The following is a 21,563-nucleotide window of genomic DNA, read 5'->3' on the forward strand; positions in this document are numbered from 1 at the left end:
ACAAAAGAATGTGGCTACTGTCAGAAAGCAACAGCGAATAAAATTTAACAATAACCATAAGCACTGGTGTATTTGGGCCTTTTAGAATTTCTGTTTTATTAGTGACACACTATTTTCTTTAAGAAAGATACATATGTATATACTTTAAATAAGTATTTAAAATACAAAATATTCCATTAAAATTAAATAGAGTTTTATTCAATGATTTTCATATGTTTCATTTGAAAATAACTTATTGTTCATATCGTGCTTTCATCTGCAACCATGTTTCTATTTTTTCGTATGCACTGTATTATTTTTTATATGGCTTTCATTTATATGTTTTTTTTCTGGAACCAGTTTACCATGTAAATGGAGAATTGGGTATATATATATATATGAATATATATGAATATTAATATGGGTTAAATTACTATAACACTGAGATTAAAAAAGAATAAGGTTTAATCGTGAGACACTACTAGTTTCGTTGAAAAAATCAACTTCCTCAGTTGTCCAATACAGAGAATTATATAAAAAATAACAGAAATTGTAAAATAACAACAGCAGATCTAATGTAAAAAACTGAAGTACAGTTTAAAAAAGAATACGTGCTGAAATTCCAATCGAAGTAAGCTACGTGTGTGAGCTATCGCGAGTGCGCCAATATCGGACAGTAGAGATGTGCACACATCAGATAAATTGTAGCCGATGCTGTTATTCATATGGATTGAATCAAGGGATATTTCTTTAGATTCCAGTATCCTTCTCTCGAGTTCATCATAACAAGTATGTATATTGGATATTTGAAACCAGCCTATGAGATGTTGGCGGCCTTCATCTGAGTTGATAGAGAAGAGAACGTGGCTAGAGAGAGAGCACTGGCCCTGGTTCTGTTGTAAGAAATGTCTCTTTTGTGTTCTTCAATACGTAAAAGCACAGATTTAGCAGTCTGACCTTAGTGGTTTGCCACATTTAAAAATGATCTTGTAAACTCCTGGATACTGAAGAGGGAGATGTTTTACTTTAGGTCTACTAAGTATGGAACGAAGTTTAGGCAATGTAGTGAAATTAGTTTTAATGTTGAACTTCTTAAGAATTTTTGCCAGTTTGAGAGAGAGAGAGAGGGAGCTGGTGTATGGCAAAGATATATATGCTCTTGGGGAAGAAGAATCTTCAATAGTAGGTAAATGATGGTGGGAGATAAATTTTTCAATGTTCTTAAGAGTGAAGCCATTATTAAGAAAGTCCTTTTTAGTAAATTAAGTTCATTTTTAATCTCTGTTTCGTCTGTTAATAAAAATCTGGCTCGATGTGCCAAGGTTGAAATGATATACAAATTTCTGCAGAGAGTAGTGATGGGAGGAAGCATGAAGGTATCTGTCGGTGTGTGTGGGCTTTCTAAAAATTGAGATTTTGATGTTTTCAGAGCATCTTGTAAGTTTTATGTCCAAAAAAGCAAGACAGTTGTTGGATTCTAATTCATAGGTGAATTTAATTTTCTGATGAAAGTTAAGATAATCTAGAAAAATATTGAGGTTGTTTAAACCGTGTTCCTAAATGAGGAAAACATCATCTATAAAACGGTACCAGATTTTGGGTTTAAGTGTTGAGGAATTAATTGTCTTTTCTTCAAAGTCTTCAAGAAATATATTAGCAAGTACCGGTGAGAGTGGACTTAGTGGACTAGATCCATAGCTAATCCTGAGTTCTGTTTGAAGATCTTGTCCTCAAATTTGAAGTATCCTGAATTTACACAGTGAGAAAGTAAAAAGAATTTCGTGGATAATTTGCTCTTGAGATGATTGAGGACTTCCTGGGTAGGAACACTCGTGAAGAGAGAAACTAGTTTCTCTCTCTTCATGAACACACACATATACAGAGAGAGACAGACAGAGGTTGATGACTTCACATCAATTGCCATAGTATCCCATAACACAAAGCACACTTCTTTTTTTAGTCCATAATGCTATGCATTAAGAGAGAATCATTACCCAGACAGGCTTCAACCGTTATTGAGGTCTCCTTGGTATCTTCCTGGGTCTCGCTCCCACTTATGAGACTTCAGTAATAGTCGAACTAGTCTAGGTAGTGAAATTCTCTAAATGCATAGCATTATTCACTTCTGAAAGGAAGTGTACTTTGAATTATAGGATATTAAGGCAATTAATGTGAATACAAGTAGCCTGATCATGAGGCATTTGGCATGCAAAAATATCTTCATGACATACACTTAGAAACAGGATTAAACAAGCATATAATTTCTTGGTAAGTATAATTTAGCCTTTCATGGTCTACGAGGTGTCTGTATGCTTGCTTTTTCCATGTGTTAATGGCTCTTCTTGTAATGTGGAGAGAGAGAGTGAGTAGGTGAAATGATGTGCTTTGTTTAGGATGAAATGTGCTCTATTCTTTAAACTATTTGCAGTTGATTTCATAAAGGTGAATATTCTGAAACATGTTTACCTGGAACATGCAAAACAATATTTCTCTGCAGTTCTTACATAATTTTATTTTCTCCTTTGTTGTCAATGTAACGATAACTCCTACTTATCTATTATCATATTTTTATTGAATAAAAATATGACAGCTATGGGGATTATGGAGATTAATCTCATTTACTCAGATTATTTTAAGTAGCATCTAAGATGAATTGTAGCTTTCATAATGTGGGAATAAAATTGGACATTCATCATGAAATATGAATTCATACTTGTGAGGTTCAAAGAATATACATGAAAATATTGACATAAGCATAACGCATAATTTAAATTTAATATTATTAAATGTTATTATTTGAAATTGTCTTGTTTCTTATATATTGATAATTATACTTCTTTAATTGTTTAAATCAATGACAGAGGTTATCAAGAAGAAGAACTGAAGTGGCATATAGATAAATTGCATGAGTATAATGAAGTGAAGGATGTTGCACAAACTGTCATGGGCAGAATAGGTAGGTATAACTAATGAATCTTCAGTTCCTATTTTTTTATTAAAATTGAATATCTTCCGTCAGGGCCGGTCCGAGAGTATCCGATGCCCCTAGGCAAAGCAAATTTAGGCTCTCGCATACATTGTCTCTCTCTATATATTTTGTCAGACTCACAAGCACATGTACACCTACACATGTGGATATTTATAAAAATAAATAATCGCCTTTAGGCGATTGCCTAGGTTCGCCTAATGATAAAAACCGGGCCTGTCTTCCATAATGTGGCATTGAGAACAGATGAAGGACCAGAAGTATTACAAACAGGATCTACAAGAGATATTGCCAAATCTTGATGCTGTCATAATGATTGAGTTGTGAAGGACTGACATGTAGGCTAATTGATAAAACCTTTCATCTGGTTATTCAGTCTCAGTCCAAACATAAGTCTCTCAGAGGAATTGAAAAAGGTAACATTAGTCCTGTTACACAAAGGTAAGGGATTACCAAAGAGATTCAGCAGTGTGCAGACTGGGTCAGTCATTATCTTTGGAATGATAGTAAAGATTTTGAAAAATTTGTTTAGAATCTGAATTCCTCTTCTGAATAGAATCGAGCAATCTTATGGAGGATTTTGGTGCATCGCCCCAAATATGGGAGCAATATTTCATGACTGAGTGGATTTGGGCTTTGTATAGAGTTAGCAACTGTGAAGGTGTGAAGTAGTGTCTTGTGTGAAAAAAAGTACACCATGTTTTTTTGGCAACCGCAGAAGCTATAGTTGAAATATGGTTGCTCCAGGAAAGATCGGAGGTGCAAGTCACTCCAAGAAGGGAAATCTGATCGTGTTTGGATATCTCAGTATTACTGAAGGTAAGGGAGAGGGATGTGAGCTCTTTCTTGCAAGAGATCAAACAGAATCAGAAAAGAATCAGAAACAGAATGTCATTTCAGAGAGTTTTGGCACTGAAGTCTCCTACCTGTATCCCAGTGGGGATATAGGTAGGAGATCTAAGTTCAGGTCCCTGGTTGTGGTAGATCTTGAGGATTCTAATACTTAAGCACTAACAAGTTTGTCGAAAGAAAAGGAGGAGTGGAGCATATTGTCATGAGAAAAGCTATGGATAGGATCAGAAGTCTGAGAGAGCAGGTCATTCATATACAAAAGGAAGAGAGTGGGTGAAAGAACAGAACTCTAGGATTCCCCCTGCATTGGTGGGGAAATCTGAGGAGAGTAAACTGTCCACCATGACACATAGTGAGCAACCAGTGAGAAAGTTTGTGATCCAGTTGCAGTGTGCCAAACCCAATCGAATGCCTTCGAAATGTTGAGGGCAACCATGTGAGTTTCTCCAAATTTCTAGATGGCTTGAGTCCAGAGTTGGGTGGTGAAAGCAAGAAAATCAGCTGTAGATCGTAAGTGACAGAATCCATACTGCTGGTCACTGATTAGTTGGTATATCTCTAGGTGGTTCAAGAATTAGTTGTTGATGATCTTCTCCATCATTTTATAGAGAACAGAAGTGAGAGCAACTGTATGGTAATTCCTTGGTTGACTTTTATCACCTTTGTTTGGGATGGGATGGATGTGGACCTGCTTCCATGTTGTAAAGTAGATGCCAGGTGAATAGGATAGATTGAAGAGGCGATTCAGGATAGGTGTTAGTTCTAGAGCACAATTTTTTAACACAATAAGTGCAATACCATCAGGACCAGATGCCTTGTTTGTGTTCAGGTATTGCGGATTCTTCAGATTTCTTTTTGCTGCAAGACTACGTGCGACATGAAGGGAGCCGTTCTTGGTAGTGTGGAGGGAATTTTGCTCAGGATCATCAGTTCAGGAATTTGAAGTGAAGAGTGATGCCAGTAATTTGGCCTTGTCTTTGAGAGAGGTAAGTACAGTACCATCCAGATACGAAAATAGTGGAAACCTGGGTGGGCAAAAGTTGCACCCAATGGCCTTGGCAAGGGACCAGAAGGTGGGACTGCCATTTGGGCAGGAGGAGGGGGAGGAGAGTTTGAAGCATTTGGCCCTTTCAAAGTCTCACTTGGACACTTTGTGATGATTCTTTTACAACAGTTGTGAACCATAGTGTAGGCAGAGTGGGCAGCTGGATTTTGGTCTTGAGACATTCATGGTAAGCAGAGGTTTTTCTTTTATAGCTTTGGCACATATTTTTGAGAACCAAGGCTTGGATGATGGGCGAGAATTAGTGTGGAGTGAGTGATAAGAGTCTTCACTCCTGTGAGAATGAGTTCAGTTATTCGGTCTGAGCAGGTGTTTGGATCAGAAGAAATGAAGCAGTAGTCAGACCATGGAAAGGAAGAATAGAAGTTATGGAGGTCCTTCCAGTTGGCATCCTTGTAGTGCCTTGTAGTGACACAAGACTCTGAACTGGTGGGTGAAGGTTGTTCGGTGACAAAGAGACTTGTATGAGGTTGTGGTCCGAGTTACCAAGAGGAGAACCAACCACCACAGTATACCTGGAGGGGGAGCTCCAGGTCAAGTATGTTGGCAAATTGGAGGGGGGGGGTTGTCAGGTATTTTGGCAGGAAAATTAATGATCTGAGATAGGTTATTGCTGATGACAAACACCTCAGCATCCCCTACCTGCTAGGTTGCTGAAACTAGGTTGGAAAGCCTATGTAAATTGTGGGCATTGATGTCCCCAACTCACTATTAGGGTATTTTGATTGCAGAAAGTTGTGCTTTAAACAGAGATAGTTGAAGAGGTCAGAGTGGTTGATGGAGTTTGGAGAGTGATAGAGAGAGCATATGAAAAAGGACAGGTTGGTTTGGTAGAGAAATTTTGAGCCAGAGGAGATCAAACAGTGGGGATCAAGGATTTGTGGTTTCTGTCATGGTATGTCATTTCTGATGATTGCACAAGTGCCGCCCTTGTGGCGAAAAGATCTGTAATGTGTAATTTGGACAGTTGAATTGCCATTTGGAGATCTGATAGAAAAGTACTTCTGGTTTAGATGACAGTAGGTGGTAGCACACATTGTTTATATTGCTGTTTAGACAACTGATGTTGGTGAAGTCGATGTCAATTTTTTTTTTTTTTTTTGGTAAGAAATGATGTGTAGGTTTGGTTGGATTTTTTATGTTTTTTGTGGTTGGATTTTTTTGTTGTTGAGTTTTTTTTTAACAATTTTTTACTAGTTTGGCTATTTTATACAGTAAGCCTTTCTTTCATACAGTGGTTGTAGGCTTATGTTAGGTCTATGAAGATAGTACCTCTTTTTAAACCCTTTTGTATCCAGCTTCTGTGTAAGTTTTGATGACCAGGACCTGGTCTCTGTCAGGTGTAAATGCAACCTGTTCATGGGGTATGATGGCTTCTATTTTTTGAGAAATCTTAGAGAGGATAATCATTTCAAAAATCATGTGATGAGTGCAGAGCAATGCCATAGGGCAGTTTTTATTATTGTCGTCAGTTGACTTGCTAGGTTTTGGCAAGGCTATCTTTGATTCATGCCAAAGTTTTGGGAGTCATTCATTATTTGTTATTTCTTCTTCTTTTAACTCTTTTTATAGCTACTTCTGGCTATAAGTTTCTCCCAATTCTCTCCATCTGTTTCTATCCTGAACTTCTTGGTGCCAAAGAGTACCAATTGTTTTTTCTTATATCATCTGACCATCTTCTTTCAGGTCTTCCAACTGATTTTTTCCCTTCATATGGCTGCCGCTCCAATAAAACTTTTGTCCATCTATTGTCCTTGAGTCTTGCAATGTATCCCGTCCATTTCTTTCGAAGTATGTTTTCTTCAATAGCTAAAAATTTTGGTTTAGCACTTATTTCTTCATTTCTGATTTTATCTCTGAGTCTTATGTTTAGCAGACATCTTTCCATTCTTCTTTCTATTTTTTGCATTTTATTTGTTATTTCCTTTTTGATTGGCCAGGTTTCTGCTCTGTATATCATAACAGGCAATGCACATTGGTCAAGCAGTCTTGCTCTGTTCTCGAGTTTTATTTTGCTGTTTAAAAATCTCTTCAATTTTCCAAAAGCTGCCCATCCCATTACTGTTCTTTTCACTTCCTCCACGACTCCTTGTTTCTTCATTGTTAACAATTTTCCTAAGTATACATACTCATCTACTATTTCTATTTCTTTATAATGTTGTGTCTTTCATCGTATCCTTTTTGGTTTGTCATTATTTTGGTTTTCTCAGAATTAATGTCTAATCCAATTTCTAGTGATTTAGTTATTAGATCTTCTATCATTTCTTTTAAATCTTTCATATTGTAATAATAATAATATCATCAGCAAATCTTAAGTTATTTAATTCCATTCATATCGACTCCTTTATTGGACCATTCTAAATTACACATCATATATTCCAGTATTAATGTGAAGAGTTTGGAAGAAATGGTGTCTCCTTGCCTTATTCCTTGATTTATGTGAAATTTTATGATTATTTCATTAAGAATGATATTTGATGTAGCATTTCCATAAATATATTTTATTATGTTAATAAATAGTTTTTCAATGCCATAATCTCTAAGAGCTTCCATAAAAAAAAAAAAATCAGCTAACGCCTTTTTATTCCCGTATACGGGAGTAGGCGAGGCCATTTAGCCCTATCTAACGTTTTGGAGACTGAGTGGGCAGTTCAATCTCCACTGGTACCCAATCAGAGACAGATGGCCCAAGGCTATCACTAATTAAGCGGTACTCAGTGAAGAGAGACAGCTCAAATGTGCCGCCATCTCGTGGTCACTAACCCTAACACAAATATATTTAATGTCTGAAATAATGTGGGTTCTACGGTCGATTTTCTTGAGTTTACAGGACGAAAAACCCGAGTTTCCGGGAGGAAAAACCTGCTTGCCCGTGCCAGAGATCGACTAACTCGGGAACCAGTCGAAAAAAGGCTTAGAAAAATTTCCTCTAGTCACCGACTAGACTCGAAACCAAGACTTCCTTCGTGCGGCCAAAGCGGTGGTGTGCAAACGCCACATCCACTGAGCTACACAGGCTCTAAGAGCTTCCATTATTGATGATATTTTTATGCAATCAAAAGCTTTTTTAAAATCGATGAAGGCCATATGAAGAGGAAGGTTGTATTCATTACATTTTTCAATAAGCAGGCTTATCTATTGTACTAAGTTCTTTCTGAACCCAGCTTGTTCAGAGGGTTATATTGAATCAAGTCTTGTTTCTAATCTATTGGTTATAATTCTAGTGAAAAGCTTATAAATGTGGGATAACAAACTAATAGGTTGTAGTTTCTAGTTTTAATTTACTTCCTTTTTTATGCAGTAAAATAATGTTTGCATTATTCCATATTTGGGGTATTTCTCCTTTTTTGATGCATCTAATGAAGAGGATTTTCAATTCTTTAATCATCTCTATTATTAAACAATCCTCCCCACATCTCTGTTGTTTTTCATTTTTTTAAACTTTTTCAATTTCAAAGATTTCTAATGGAGATATATCAGAGGTATTGTCATAATCTATTTTTTCTGTTGATTCTGAAATTTTCTTTCTATCTTCACTTTTATACAGATTCATGCAGAAATTTTTTGCTTCTGTGATTTTTTGTTGGATAAATAATTTTCTTCATTTTGGTCTTCAAGAACTATAATATTCTTTCTTCCAAATGAAAGGTTATTTCTTAGAATTCTGAGATTTCCATTTTCATCAATGATTTTTTGGATTGAGGTTGGATTGGATTGATTATTTGTTATTGAGGAAAAGAAATCAGATAGCCAGATTTTTGCTCTTAGGCTAAGATGAGTAAGAAGATATCAGGGAATATGCCTTCACTGCCAGGAGCTTTAGCTGATTTGGTTGGTTTGAGGGCTGCATCAATTTCATTCAAAGTTACTGAATTGGAGTTCATTGTAGATGCAGGACAGACTCTATCAACCCGTTCCACTTATTCACAAATCTCCAAACTGAAATGTCATCTTCATACTCTACACCCTTGCTAACCAAGCTTGATCCAGGAATATCCAGGAAATGACTCCTAGTTCTCTTCTTCCCTACCTCCCCTCTTCTACCTCTCAACCAATTTCTGTGACTAAACAGTCTTCAACTTATCTTCATAATGAGAATTCTATATGCCACCTGCTCTCATCCATGCAATAATATGCTGTTTATTGCTATTATTTAAAATTTCTTTTCTCTATACTTTATATATCGTTATTCTTAAAATCTTTATCTTTATTCTATTCCTAATTCTTTCTATCTTTATTCTAATGCGCTTTTTCTCTCTTAACCTTTCTCACTTGCTCTACTGCGTACTATGTTTTTCCACCTTCTGTAATTACTAGCCGAATGCCTATGAATACTGGAAATTTATTTGCAGACTGCTCCACCAATATATCATTTAATTGGCATAAGACTAAATAAAACTTCTGGTTGATTTCCCTCTCTCTCACGAGCAAAGTTTCTTTTATCAATATTTACTTTATTTCCCGCTCACAAGTCCGATTTATTTAAGAACAGTGCAGTTGTAAAATAAAAGATCAGGCATCACTCTTTTAACAAATAATAAAATCACGTTTATTTACAAATTATACATGAATTATACAATAGGTAGATTGCTTTCTCTATCCATTTATAAAATCCTTAGCATAAATTAGAACCGTTTTACTTTAACACTAATTAACTTCTTTAACTCACAATCTTATTTACTCTCTGCTTACAAATTCAACTTATTAAACTTCTAGTTTACTTGCAAAGAGGTTAGCTAACTCTTTGTTATGTTATCTTTATAATTTTTATCAACTTCCAACATGCCAATTGATTTTCTTAAAGACACTACTTATTACTATTGAACAATCTCTTAAAAGTTCATCTATAACCTACTATGAGAGGGAATATACAAAAGGTTTGAACTTACAAAAAACTCTGCATCACACACTCAGTCAAAAGCCTTTCATCACAGTCTTATGGCATTTCTTTCATCTCAGATCTTGAGCTTCCTCAGGAATGTCTGGCTTCAGTAATATTTCATCAGGAAAATAGTGGGCTGTGGACTGTGACTGGCAAAAGGTTGTTCTCCCATGGCAAAAAGAAAATCTTCCGAGCGAAGTTGCTTCGGGTAATTTACATTGCCTTATTTCCTCTGCTGGGGCTCGCTGTAAGGCCTGGATGACTGGCTTTTCTATCTGCCATTTCCAATAGCTCTAACTGCCGTCTCCAATGACCGTAATTGCCACCAGCTGACTCTCTTATGGACTCCCGAATCTGTTCCTCTTTCTGGTGATAACTGGAAGCCTTTCCTTCTTTGGCAACATCTGGAAGCCCTCTCTCTCTCTCTGGTGACTGGAACCGGGAAGCCCCTTATGCTTGGCTCAGTCCCTTTTTATCCTGTGATCTCGGAACGAACCTTGCACTAAGGGTAGTAAATCCCGAAGAATTCAACATAACTCTTTTATCTTCTTTTAAGTTTAACCCGCTCTCCTCCGAAACTTGTCTCTAAAACTAGCAGAACTCTTTGATATATACAAAGTTCCCCTGGGAAAGCATTGCCTTTGTTTTTTGACATTAAAACAGTAAATACATTCACTTCCCACAGGATTAGCTACATTAATATTTTGCAAAATATACATAGAAACAAACAAGGTTATTTACAGTTCTCATGGGACTTGACCTATGTAAAAAATCGATGATGTAAAGTGCTTTGATATTTTTAAGCTACATCTAATTTTTACATCCAGATGACCAGAGCTATGCACAATGGGCTAATCAGGGTCTTATAAAGAGGTATAATAACCTCCTTATCTTGCTTGCCAGTGTGTTCTTTAATAATCATGTAATGCTATGAGTTATTTAACTACTTTTGCAATATGTCTTCCTTCAATTTCCTGCACCCAGTTTTTGATCAGTTTAGTTCACAACTGGTAATCTTTTATCCCGAAATGCATAGCCCTAACCTTTTCTCATTAAACTGCCTGCCATTCTAGTTTGGCAGACAGTTTAATGAGAAAAGGTTCATTGCCACATTCATTGCCAAGCTGAAAATTGGAATTTCGTGAGGTGCCCAAATTTTTTAAATTTTTTTATTTAGTTTTTATTGTGCTCAAAATAAGTTAAATATATTATTTATATGCTTTTATTATTATGTACATAGGATTTATGTACTCTAAATATCTGTTATGCGATATCGCGTGATATGTAATTCGGTCAAATAAGTTATATATTTTACAAATAAAAAACATTTAAATATAAGACTGATAATTATAACTTTAATTATCAGTCTTCTATAATCACGTAGAATTTTTAAAAATAACGTACAAATAGAAAAAAATAATTATCAAAAATCAACATTTATAGGGAACTTACTAAAACAAACCAAAAACAATACCCAAAATAAATAAAAACCAAACTTCAAGCACACTAAATCAACGAATAACTAAACAAAATCGTCGCGTCGTCGCCTTGTCCGAACGCTGCCACTGTGCGCACTGACTAACATAAACAATAGACAATGGCTGGCAGCCATCCCCACTCCATGAAAGTCGATCCCTTCCCTAGTGGCCAATATAAATATTACGTGCCGTTTCTCTGTGGCCACTATACTATTCCGCTTAGAAACTTGATAGCGACGTCCACGCAATAATGCGTGATCGGCCGTTTGGTGAGAACTCGCATCACGCGATATCGTGTGATTAGCAATGAACGTGTTAAGTTTAAGAAAATCTCTACATCATCTTTATTAGCTATTGCTCTATCCATTTTTACATCATCAACATAGAATTTAATATTTCCCCTGAGATCATTTCCTATATCATTTGGACTTCTACTTTCCACAAACCATTCTGTGATTCTATACATCATCCATCCTCTTATCTGCATCAGCAGCTTCACACCCACCAATTTACTCCACAATTTATGTAACAGTTTCATGTGGTATCCATGAATGTGTTTGTGAAGTCCAGTCCACTAGTATCACTGTATAACCACATTTATCCAACTCACACTTAATCAAGAGTGAATAAATTACTGAGGCATACCCTATCCTTCCCAAACCATTGCTTCCCCCTTCCCATATATATTCTATTCATATCCATTCAGTAATAGGTGGATAATTACTGAATATTGTCCTTAACTAACTTCTCCAATATGTTGACCACTATTCCTGAGATGCAGGTTGGTCACAAATTTACTTCCTCTAATGTTTGGAGTCTTCTTTATGCAAAAGAATTATTGTCCCATTTTCCCACTCCTTGGAACTCACCTAGAGCTGAAACTTAAACAGTGTGGTCAAAGATGCTGCTAATATAACTTAGCACATCCTCATAATATGTGAGATGATATACCAACTGTTCCAATAGCTGTATACATCAAGGGTATGTAATATTCTGTGCACCTCTAGTTCACTTACATATATTTCCACATTAGATCTTGTCACATCTCTAACAGTATCATAATGGTAACAATACTGCAATATGTCCACCAGGATAATACATCTTTGCAAAGTGATCACTTAGTAATTCAATGGTTTCATGTACTTCAGTCACCTTCCTACCATTAACATTTATCAAAATTATTCACAATCAAAAAGAAGAAAACGAGTGTGGTCATTTTCCTTTTTGCTTACCACATATAGAAAGAATTCTTCGTGATTACTTTTGAGTTGCAAAACTAATTTCCTTTTGTACCTCTGATTTGACATTCTCATTTGTTTGCTGTTTACCTTTCCTTTCTCTTTAAAATTCCCTTCACGTTTTTTTTATTTTATTTTTATTTTTTTGCATCACCTGCTTAATTATTCTACTCATTAATTTATTTTCCCTTGATTGAACTTCCTGATTCTATATATGCAATCTGCTACTTCTAGTACTACTACTTCCTTCAAACACCCTTTACCATTTCCTCTGCACCATACACATCCAACTCCTGCAGTTTCTTATGTGCCATGGCATTACACTACTCCAGATAGTCTTCTCAGTTTTTTCTAATTATCAGCTCTGTAATGCCTCATATACCTCTTCTTAACTGACAATTCCACATATTTAGCCACCTCCCAAGATAAACAAACCACTCTTATGCTGTCAAATGAGAGTGAGCATACGAGGATATGCTGAGAAGTTGTGATAATCCCCATGAAGGAATTGAGGTAGAACCATGGAACTTACATATTATTCTACATATTCCCCACAAAGTGTTATACACTTGTTATGACTGTTGCATCATTTGCAATCCTCTGAGAAACAAGTCTTTCCCTTGTTGCACAAACCAGTCCTCAGCTGCAGATATGACTTCATTTTCTGTGGTAAATTTTGTTCGTTTCAAGTGTTTCTTTAAATTTGGGAATAAGAAATAGTCAGATAAAGCCAGGTCTGGCAAAATAAGATGGGTGAGTTAGACATTGAAACCCAGTACACATTTCTACATGTTTGGAAATCATTTCCCACTCGGCTGTTTAGATCTCCAACAAGGACTAACTTTTCCTTTTTCATTGTGTCAGCTGCCTTGAAAAATTCCTCCATTCTTCCTTAGTATGGCTTTCTGTGGGACCATAGGTACAAATAAGTCTCATTGTTCAGTTCCGCATTATGACATTTGCCCAATCACTTTACTTGATATTGCCTACCATTCAAGATTATCATCCTCATATTTAGTGTTGAATACTATAGCCACTCCTTCTTTTCCCTGATTGTTATTTCCTGAATATAAAATTTTATATTTGTCGCTTAGAAAGATCTCATCTGTTTTTGTCTTCATTGTTTTATCCACACCTATTATGTTGATCTGCTTATCCAGTTCTTCTGCTAGTCCCATTTCTTTTCCATTGTTGCTTCTTATTGAGATAAATAATAAATAAATTTGGTGAGAGTATCAACCCTGCATGACTCTTTTTTCTACTTTGAATTTGTCTCTTTTTATTTTATCAAATTTGACAGTTTCTTTGATATCTTTATAATAATTCGTAATAAAGGTTTGTAGTTCTGAATCGAACATCGAGTTTTAAAATGTTTATTATTTTGTTCTTGTCAATAGAATCAAATGCTTGTTTGAAGTCAATAAAACTGCAGTATATTATTATTGTTATTATTATTATTGCACCTCCATGGAGTCAGCAGACTCATTGCGGGTGCAACTGACAACATATTTATCATACTGAATCTTAAAATCCTTAACACTCCTTGCATTAACAACAATTTCTGGTTATGTGTTCCATTCACTGACAGTTCTCCATGTAAAAATCTACTTCTCACACTGCTCATCAGCACACTTATATAACTACCAGGGATGGTCTCTGGCTCTTCTCCTCTCGCTTCTACTTTTTTTTATAATTTCCTCTGGATTAATCTGATAAAATCCTCTCACTAACATAAATGTCTCTATCATATCACCTCTTTTCCTCCTATATCCAAACTCTGCAATCCACATATCTTCAACCTCTCTCTCTATAGCCAGCATTCCAAAGTCTTGATATTGTCTTAGTCACTCGTCTCTGGACCCTCTCCAATGTTTCCATATCACATTGAAAACCAGGTGAACTAATCTGAGCACAGTAGTCCAAGTGTGGTCTGACCAGTGCTTTATACAGTGGCACAACCTCTTCTTTGTCCCTACATGTTAGAGTACTTCTTATCATAGCGGCATATGATATGCAGTCTTTGCAACACTTGCAATATGCCCTCTCAACTTCAGTCTACTGTCAACCATCACTCCCAAATCTTGAATCTCATCCATTTTATGCAGTATAGTACCATCAATATAATACACAGCCTTATCTCTCTCTGCACTCTAAAATGCAACACCTTGTACTTATTGCTATTAAAACTACAACCCCACTCCTTTGTCCAAGTCAAAAGTCTATTCAAATCATCCTGCCAACTTTCATCATCATTAAGATCCCCAGTTAGTCCACATGATATAACATTTACAAACAATGCAAACAACAGAGACCCAAGAAAAGAACCCAGCAGCATTTCAGTGATTACCCTTCCTTTTTTGAGACACTGCTCCATTATACACAACTTGCGTGTATTGTTCAGAGAGCCAATCTAACCAATCCATCTAACCAATATACTATCTATTCCCATCCTCTGCTAATCTATCAAACACTTTTGCAGCGTCCAAGAATATCACTGTATATGATTCTACCTTATCTAAAACGCACGCATTACCTTATCATAAAATGCAAGTAAATTGCTTAAACAAGATCTACCTTTTACAAATCCATGTTGACCATCATAAACAATGCTATATCCATCAACCCAATCCTGTACTTCTATTTCTAACCAGTGTCTCCAACACCTTGGCTACAACTGCAGTTAAACAGATTAGTCTATAATTGGAAACTTCTACCTTAGAACCATGCTAGAACAAAATAGGTAAGTTGTATGTCCAGCTTTTCAGCCAGGCTATTAACTGTGAAAATATGATCTGTAGTAGACCCTCCAGGTCTTAATCCTTCTTGATCTTCTCCTATTGTCTCATTCATTAAAGTCTGGATTCTATTTTGAATAATGCATGTGAAGATTTTATAGCTATGACTTAGCAATGTTATGGATCTATAATTTTCACACCTTCCTTTATTTCCCTTTTTTGAAAATTTGTATTATCATGCCAGCCTGGCTGGCCAAGTGGTTAGTGTATCCGCTCTCTAGCCAAAAGGCTGCGGGTTCGAATCCTGCCATGGGCATGAATGTTTGTGAGTGTTTGTGGAAATACCAGTGGTGGTAGTTGGTGGTAGATGGCATGTAGTTGGTGGATTGAATAGTGGAGACAGAGCTGTAGAGCAGGTGCCCTCCCTCGATTAGTCCTTGGACTCCCAGGAGGTGTCAAATAATAATAAAAATAATTATACCTGTCTTCTAGTCATCTGGAATTTCACAGTATATAGCATTTGGTTAAAACTTCAAGCAGGAAATTTTGCTGTTATGTTTATAGAAATCCAAATTTATATCAGTATGTTTTATTGTCTATAATGTCATATCACAACTATTTGGTACAGATAGATGCAATAGTATATTATTATATACTATCGACAACTCAACCTTTCCTTTTGTGGAAAAATGGTAGAACATGAGCCTCACCCAAAATACCTTGGAGTGAGCCTGAACAGAATCCTAACCTATAAAAGGCACATCATCAACCTCTCCAATAAAATTAAAACCAGAAATAACATCATTTCAAGACTTGCTGGAACAACCTGGGGTTGTGGTGTAGAAGTCCTAAGGTCATCCGCACTAGCCGTCACATTCTCTGCAGCAGAATATTGTGCCCCTGTCTGGGAAAGAAGTACACACACTAACATTATAGACACCCAGCTGAACTATACCATGCGCACAATTAGTGGGACAGTGAGAAGCACCTCTCTCTCCTGTCTGCCTGTTCTTTCCAACATTGCTCCACCACACATACGGAGAAGACAAGCCTCGATTAAGGAATTTAATAAAACAATGATTATTACTCATTAATCCTACCCCTACACCCTAACTACAAATCTAGAAAGCCTCTCTGGTCCATGGACGAACTCCCTTCAGCTGCGCTGCCATCAATATCTGACATATGGAGAGAATACCAGTCCAACAAACAGCTTCCTGGTAGAAGATCCCTGTGCTCCACAGCCTGGTTTTGATCTTCCCAGGAAGATTTGGTCATCCATAAACAGGATCAGAACTAGTCAGGGCAGATGTGGCTATCTTCTGCATAAATGGCGGCTATCAGATCACCCTTATTGTGATTGTTCTCCCATGGCTCAGACGATTACTTATATTGTGTACGATTGCCCAAAGCGCCAATTTCACATTGGTGGCCTACAAGACATCCACAAGGTGACAGATGAGGCCTTGAATTGGCTTTCCAGCCTGGACCTTGACCTGTAGTTGGTATGATGGTGGCAGTGGTTATGGAGGAAACAGAAGATCACGGTCCCGTTTTGTCACGAAGACATTATTCTCGTAACTACTCTCATAGTCCTTGTCATAGTATCAGCAGAACTCCTCCTCATGTTAGAAGATCATGATATAGTGTGAAATTGGACTCCTCTAATGGATCAAGTTTTCTCACACAAGACACAACTGATCTCTACTTAAACCTCGGATACAGCTACTTTTATGTTGTGAAGTGCTGTGAGAACATGCAGCCTTGTCATACTTGGTGCAGCAGAACAATAATTGTCCCTGGCTTAATTATGACAAGTTACTTTTGCTTTATATTTTTTTTTTAAAAAAAGGAAAGACTTAGAAAGCAGGTTGTGCCTTTTATGTAATGAACTTTTATATGTTAAGATTTTTCACCATTTGTTTCTGGAAATTGTGATTGTACTTTTCACTTATCAGTTTTCATGCAGCCATAAGTATAAATAAAATAAATAAATTATATGCTATTATAAATATAATATTATAAATAGATTGCAGAGGATACTGCATAGGAAATTTTATTTCTTATAAATATATGATCAATACAACTTGCTGCATTGTTTGCTTCTCTCATATTGCCATTTGTTGTATATATGCAAAAAACTCATGCAAAAATAATATATGTTTTTATATTCTTCAATTTTGCTGTTATGCTTATATGAATCCAAATTTATATCACCTACTAGTATAATCTTATGTTTTAATGTCTTTAGAGCATTATTTAAGTCAAGTAAAAATATATCAACTGGGCCATATGAACACAGTATCTGGCAATTATTGAGTATATTTACTACTGTTCCATAAATCATCACAGTTTCTGGACTGGGCATATTTGATTCCAATTTATGTAGATGAAAAGTATTAATGAGAGAATATCAGTCACTTTCAACTTTTTTGATCTATATTTCACTTAATACTAATATATCTATATATATTGTTCAGTTTCTGGAAAAAAACCTTTCCTCAATCAGATGAATAATCATTGCAAGCAAAGAGCATGGTGCTAAGACACACCTTTCATCCTTCTCTGTTTTCACTATGAATAGGCCAAATAGTGGTATATTCAAATTACCAACTAGTCTACTTGTGTATGGAAGCAGTTCACTTCATATCAATCTATCTATCCCATAATGTAAAAGCATTATGAGATAGCTAGGGTCACTACCTAAATCAGTTTCAATTTTATTGATGTAAAATCAAAATACTTCATGTGCAAACTTTATTGTTAATTCTTGGGTAAAAGATTAAAACAAAAATATAATTTCTTGTCAAATCTAACGTACTTTGTGACCAAGAGAAAAAAAACTCGGTAAAAGTCAAAACTGATCTACCTTATTTACTCGAATATAACTTGCCTTTTTTTCCCAAAAATTAAAGTTAAAAAATCATGGTATATGCAGGGATTTTTGGAAATCAAAGTTTTTCAGAAAAAAAATAAATTGACATTTACGAGGGTGGTCAAAAGTTTTCAGCCTTGACCATAGATGGCAACACTATCGGCAAGATTTTTTTTTCTCTAAGTTAGTACATCTCTCATAAGCATCCAGGTGAAATTGCAAGTCATTCTATCAAGCAGTTTGTTTTATACAGCTGTCTGAAGCAAAAGTGTTGTCTCCCTTGAAATAGATAAAATTGAGTATCGTGTGGTTATAAAATTCTTTGTAAAAGAAGATTTAACACCAAAAGAAATTCATTCGAAGTTCATAAAAGTTTATGGTCACTCTTCTTTATTTTTGACAATTAAGAAATGGACTGCCAAGTTTAAATTTGGCTGTACCAGCCTTCAAGATAATCCACGTGAAGGATGTCCAAAAAGTGTAACAACACCAGAAATCATTGATCAAGTGCACAATATGGTATTGGATGGCCAGTGAGTCGAAGTACATGAAATTGCTGAGACCATAGGCATTTCAAAAGAATGTGTAGGATATATTTTGCATGAAGAATTGCAAATGAAAAAGCTTTGCGCAAGATGGGATTGCTTACAGCAGATCAAAAACGCACTTGCATGAAAATCTCTGAAGAGTGCTTGGAGCACTGTTCAAAGGTTTAACTCCAAAAGAAATTCATTCGTAGTTCATAAAAGTTAATGGGCACTCTTCTCCTTTGTTTTCAACAATTAAGAAATGGACTGCCGAGTTTAAACGTGGCCGTACCAGCCTTGAAGATGATCCATGTGAAGGATTTCCAAAAAGTGTAACAACACCAGAAATCATTAATCAAGTGCATGATATGGTATTGGATAATCGGCGAGTCAAAGTGTGTGAAATTGCTGAGACTATAGGCATTTCAAAAGAACATGTAGGATATATTTTACATGAAGAATTGCAAATGACAAAGCTTTGCACAAGATGGCTGCCATGCTTGCTCACAGCAGATTAAAAATGCACTTGCATGAAAATCTCTGAACAGTTCTTGGAGATTTTAAACAAGAATAAAACTGATTTTGTGCATCAATTTATTATTATGGAAAAGACTTGGATTCACCATTACACACCAGAAATCAAAACAGTGGACAGAAGCTGGTTGTTCAGCCCCAAAGAAGACAAAGTCAGTTCCATCAGCAGGAAAAGTCATGGCATTAGCATTTTGGGATATAAAGGGATTTTGTTTATTAATTATCCTGAAAAGGATAAAACAATAACCAGGGAATATTATTCCACTCTTTTAACCAGACTAGACGAAAAAATTTGTGAGAAAAGACCCGGTTTTCAGAAGGAAAAAATCATCTTTCAGCAGGACAATGCACCTGCCCACAAAGGGGTTTTGGCAATGGGAAAATTAAGGGATCTGCAGTATTAATTTTTGAAACACCCACCCTGTTCCCCAGATTTGGCTCCCTCTGACTTCCATCTCTTCCCAAAACTAAAACTCTTCCTCGCTGGTCAGCGTTTTTCAGCTGTAGAGGGGTATTTTGCAAATCTTACTGAGAACCACTACAAGGATGGGATAATGACATTGGAGTATCGCTGGAATAAATGTATTAGTCTTAAGGGAGATTATGTTGAAAAATGAAAATTTCAAATCGTTGAATAAGAAATCATTTTTTCATTGTGAAGCCAAGAACTTTTCAGACCACCTTCGTATAATTAAAGCGTCGGTATTCATTATAATTTATAATTGCTCACATTATTTATAAAATGAATGCATTTAAATTTTAATTATCAACCTTATTTACACGATCAGCTGCTCACCTTCATCACATGATATATTTGATTTTTTACCGACAATGCTTTTGTAATTAAATTAAATCAGTTTCATTATTGCTTGTCCTTTTATCATTTCGGAATCATATGATCTTTGAGTTTTTTAGAACCAACACTGTAACTTGAACCTTTCTCCATGTTTCAAGCAAAAATTACCAGTAATTTATAAGACTTGAGATACGTAATGAACACTCCTTCATGAATTACTAGTGAGAAGTGAAAGTGGAGTGCAAAATGAACCTCAATGGTAGGCTGCTAGAGATAGAGCAGCTATGAAGACATGCATATGATTGGTGTGGTATTAACAAAAGATCCTCTGACTTAACAACAAAGGCAAGGTAACAATTGCTGAGCGGAAATGATGATTCTCATCAACTGAATTCAAAAATATCTGAAACTGCCATAACAACATTCACTATCTATTTCTTCAAGTTTTAAACTTTTCTCATGTGTGCTAGGTATATACGAAACTTTTTCATTTTTTTTTTGTAAAGTAAAATCAAGGGTGCAAGTTATATTCAAGTAAATACAGTAAGTAGTGATCTTCCCATAATGTTTTTTACATTATGGGATACTGAAACAGTTGATGTGAAGTCAATAGCTTTTATCTACGCACAAACTTTGTTTGCTTCTGCTTTGCTAAAGAATTAAAACAATATAATTTCTTATGAAGTATAATATAATGCAGTTCTTTGTTTGTCTAATATATTAATCCGTCTTTTCTTATTTCATAAAAATTATCTTGTAACAAACAATTGTCTCATTGCAGTTTGAATTTCATTTCAAACTTTAATGTTGAAAGAAAACTATTTAGTAAATCATTATTTTCTGAAGAAATCAAATAGTAACATTCCCTTCTCATTTTTTTCAGCTGTATTGGAAAATGTGACAGTAAAAAGTGTTCATGAGCAGTTTGGGATAAATGTGGAGAATGATTAATTGTTAAAAATGGTTTTGATAAAGCCACTCATCTCAGGAGATATTATATTTTATACTTTAATTTGTATAATGAATTAAACTTGTTACAAAAATGAATGATGACTATATTGTTCAACTCTTTTAATTTCAGTATCCTGTATTTAGTTCTGATGACTGACCACAGATAAATGGAAATATGAAAAAATAACGTTGAAAGGAATTTTAATAAGGTTGTTGTTGTTGTTAGAGGTGAAAGATAGCAGTGAAGCTGAGAAAGTGATTAATGTATTTGCCCATTTATGACAGTAGTGAATTGAGAGCATAAAGATAATGAATGATGTTATGGCTGAGATCTTGTTTTTAGAGAAACTTGTGCAATAGTTCAAGTTTTATCTATGCAATATATATACACGTAAACACAAGGTAAAAGCATTATTTATTAAATATACTGCCATATATTTCAGTCTGAAATTAACAGACCATCGTCAGTGGGTTAAAAAGCAGTTGTTACAAGGTAGAATGCAAACAAATGATGTTTCTTCAGTGAAAGCATAATGCTATTGGCGATTTAACATCATTCGGCTCATTCTATTTCGAATAAATCAATATTGTTTGCATTCTGCCTTGTAACAACTGCTTTTTAATCCACTGATGATGATGGTCTGTTAATTTCAGACTGAAATATATG

General features: G+C 35.5%; 1 protein-coding gene across 3 annotated transcripts in view; it reads left to right on the forward strand.

Annotated features, from left to right (window-relative positions):
- Nucleotides 1-21,084, forward strand: part of LOC150103689 (DNA repair protein SWI5 homolog) — a 90,946-nt gene extending 69,862 nt beyond the window's left edge. For all 3 annotated transcript variants that reach the window (XM_090397029.1, XM_090397027.1, XM_090397026.1), the window contains exons 4-5: nucleotides 2,841-2,935; nucleotides 20,829-21,084. In XM_090397029.1, coding sequence (XP_090253155.1) covers nucleotides 2,841-2,935; nucleotides 20,829-20,896 — 163 coding nt within the window. In that variant the 3' untranslated portion in view covers nucleotides 20,897-21,084. The remainder of the gene's footprint in view (nucleotides 1-2,840; nucleotides 2,936-20,828) is intronic.
- Nucleotides 21,085-21,563: the final 479 nt, after the last annotated feature.

The sequence above is a fragment of the Typopeltis vanoorti genome, chromosome 8 (assembly GCF_054136105.1).
Source record: "Typopeltis vanoorti isolate ZY-2024b chromosome 8, IOZ_Tvanoo_1.0, whole genome shotgun sequence".
Classification (NCBI taxonomy): Eukaryota; Metazoa; Arthropoda; class Arachnida; order Uropygi; family Thelyphonidae; genus Typopeltis; species Typopeltis vanoorti.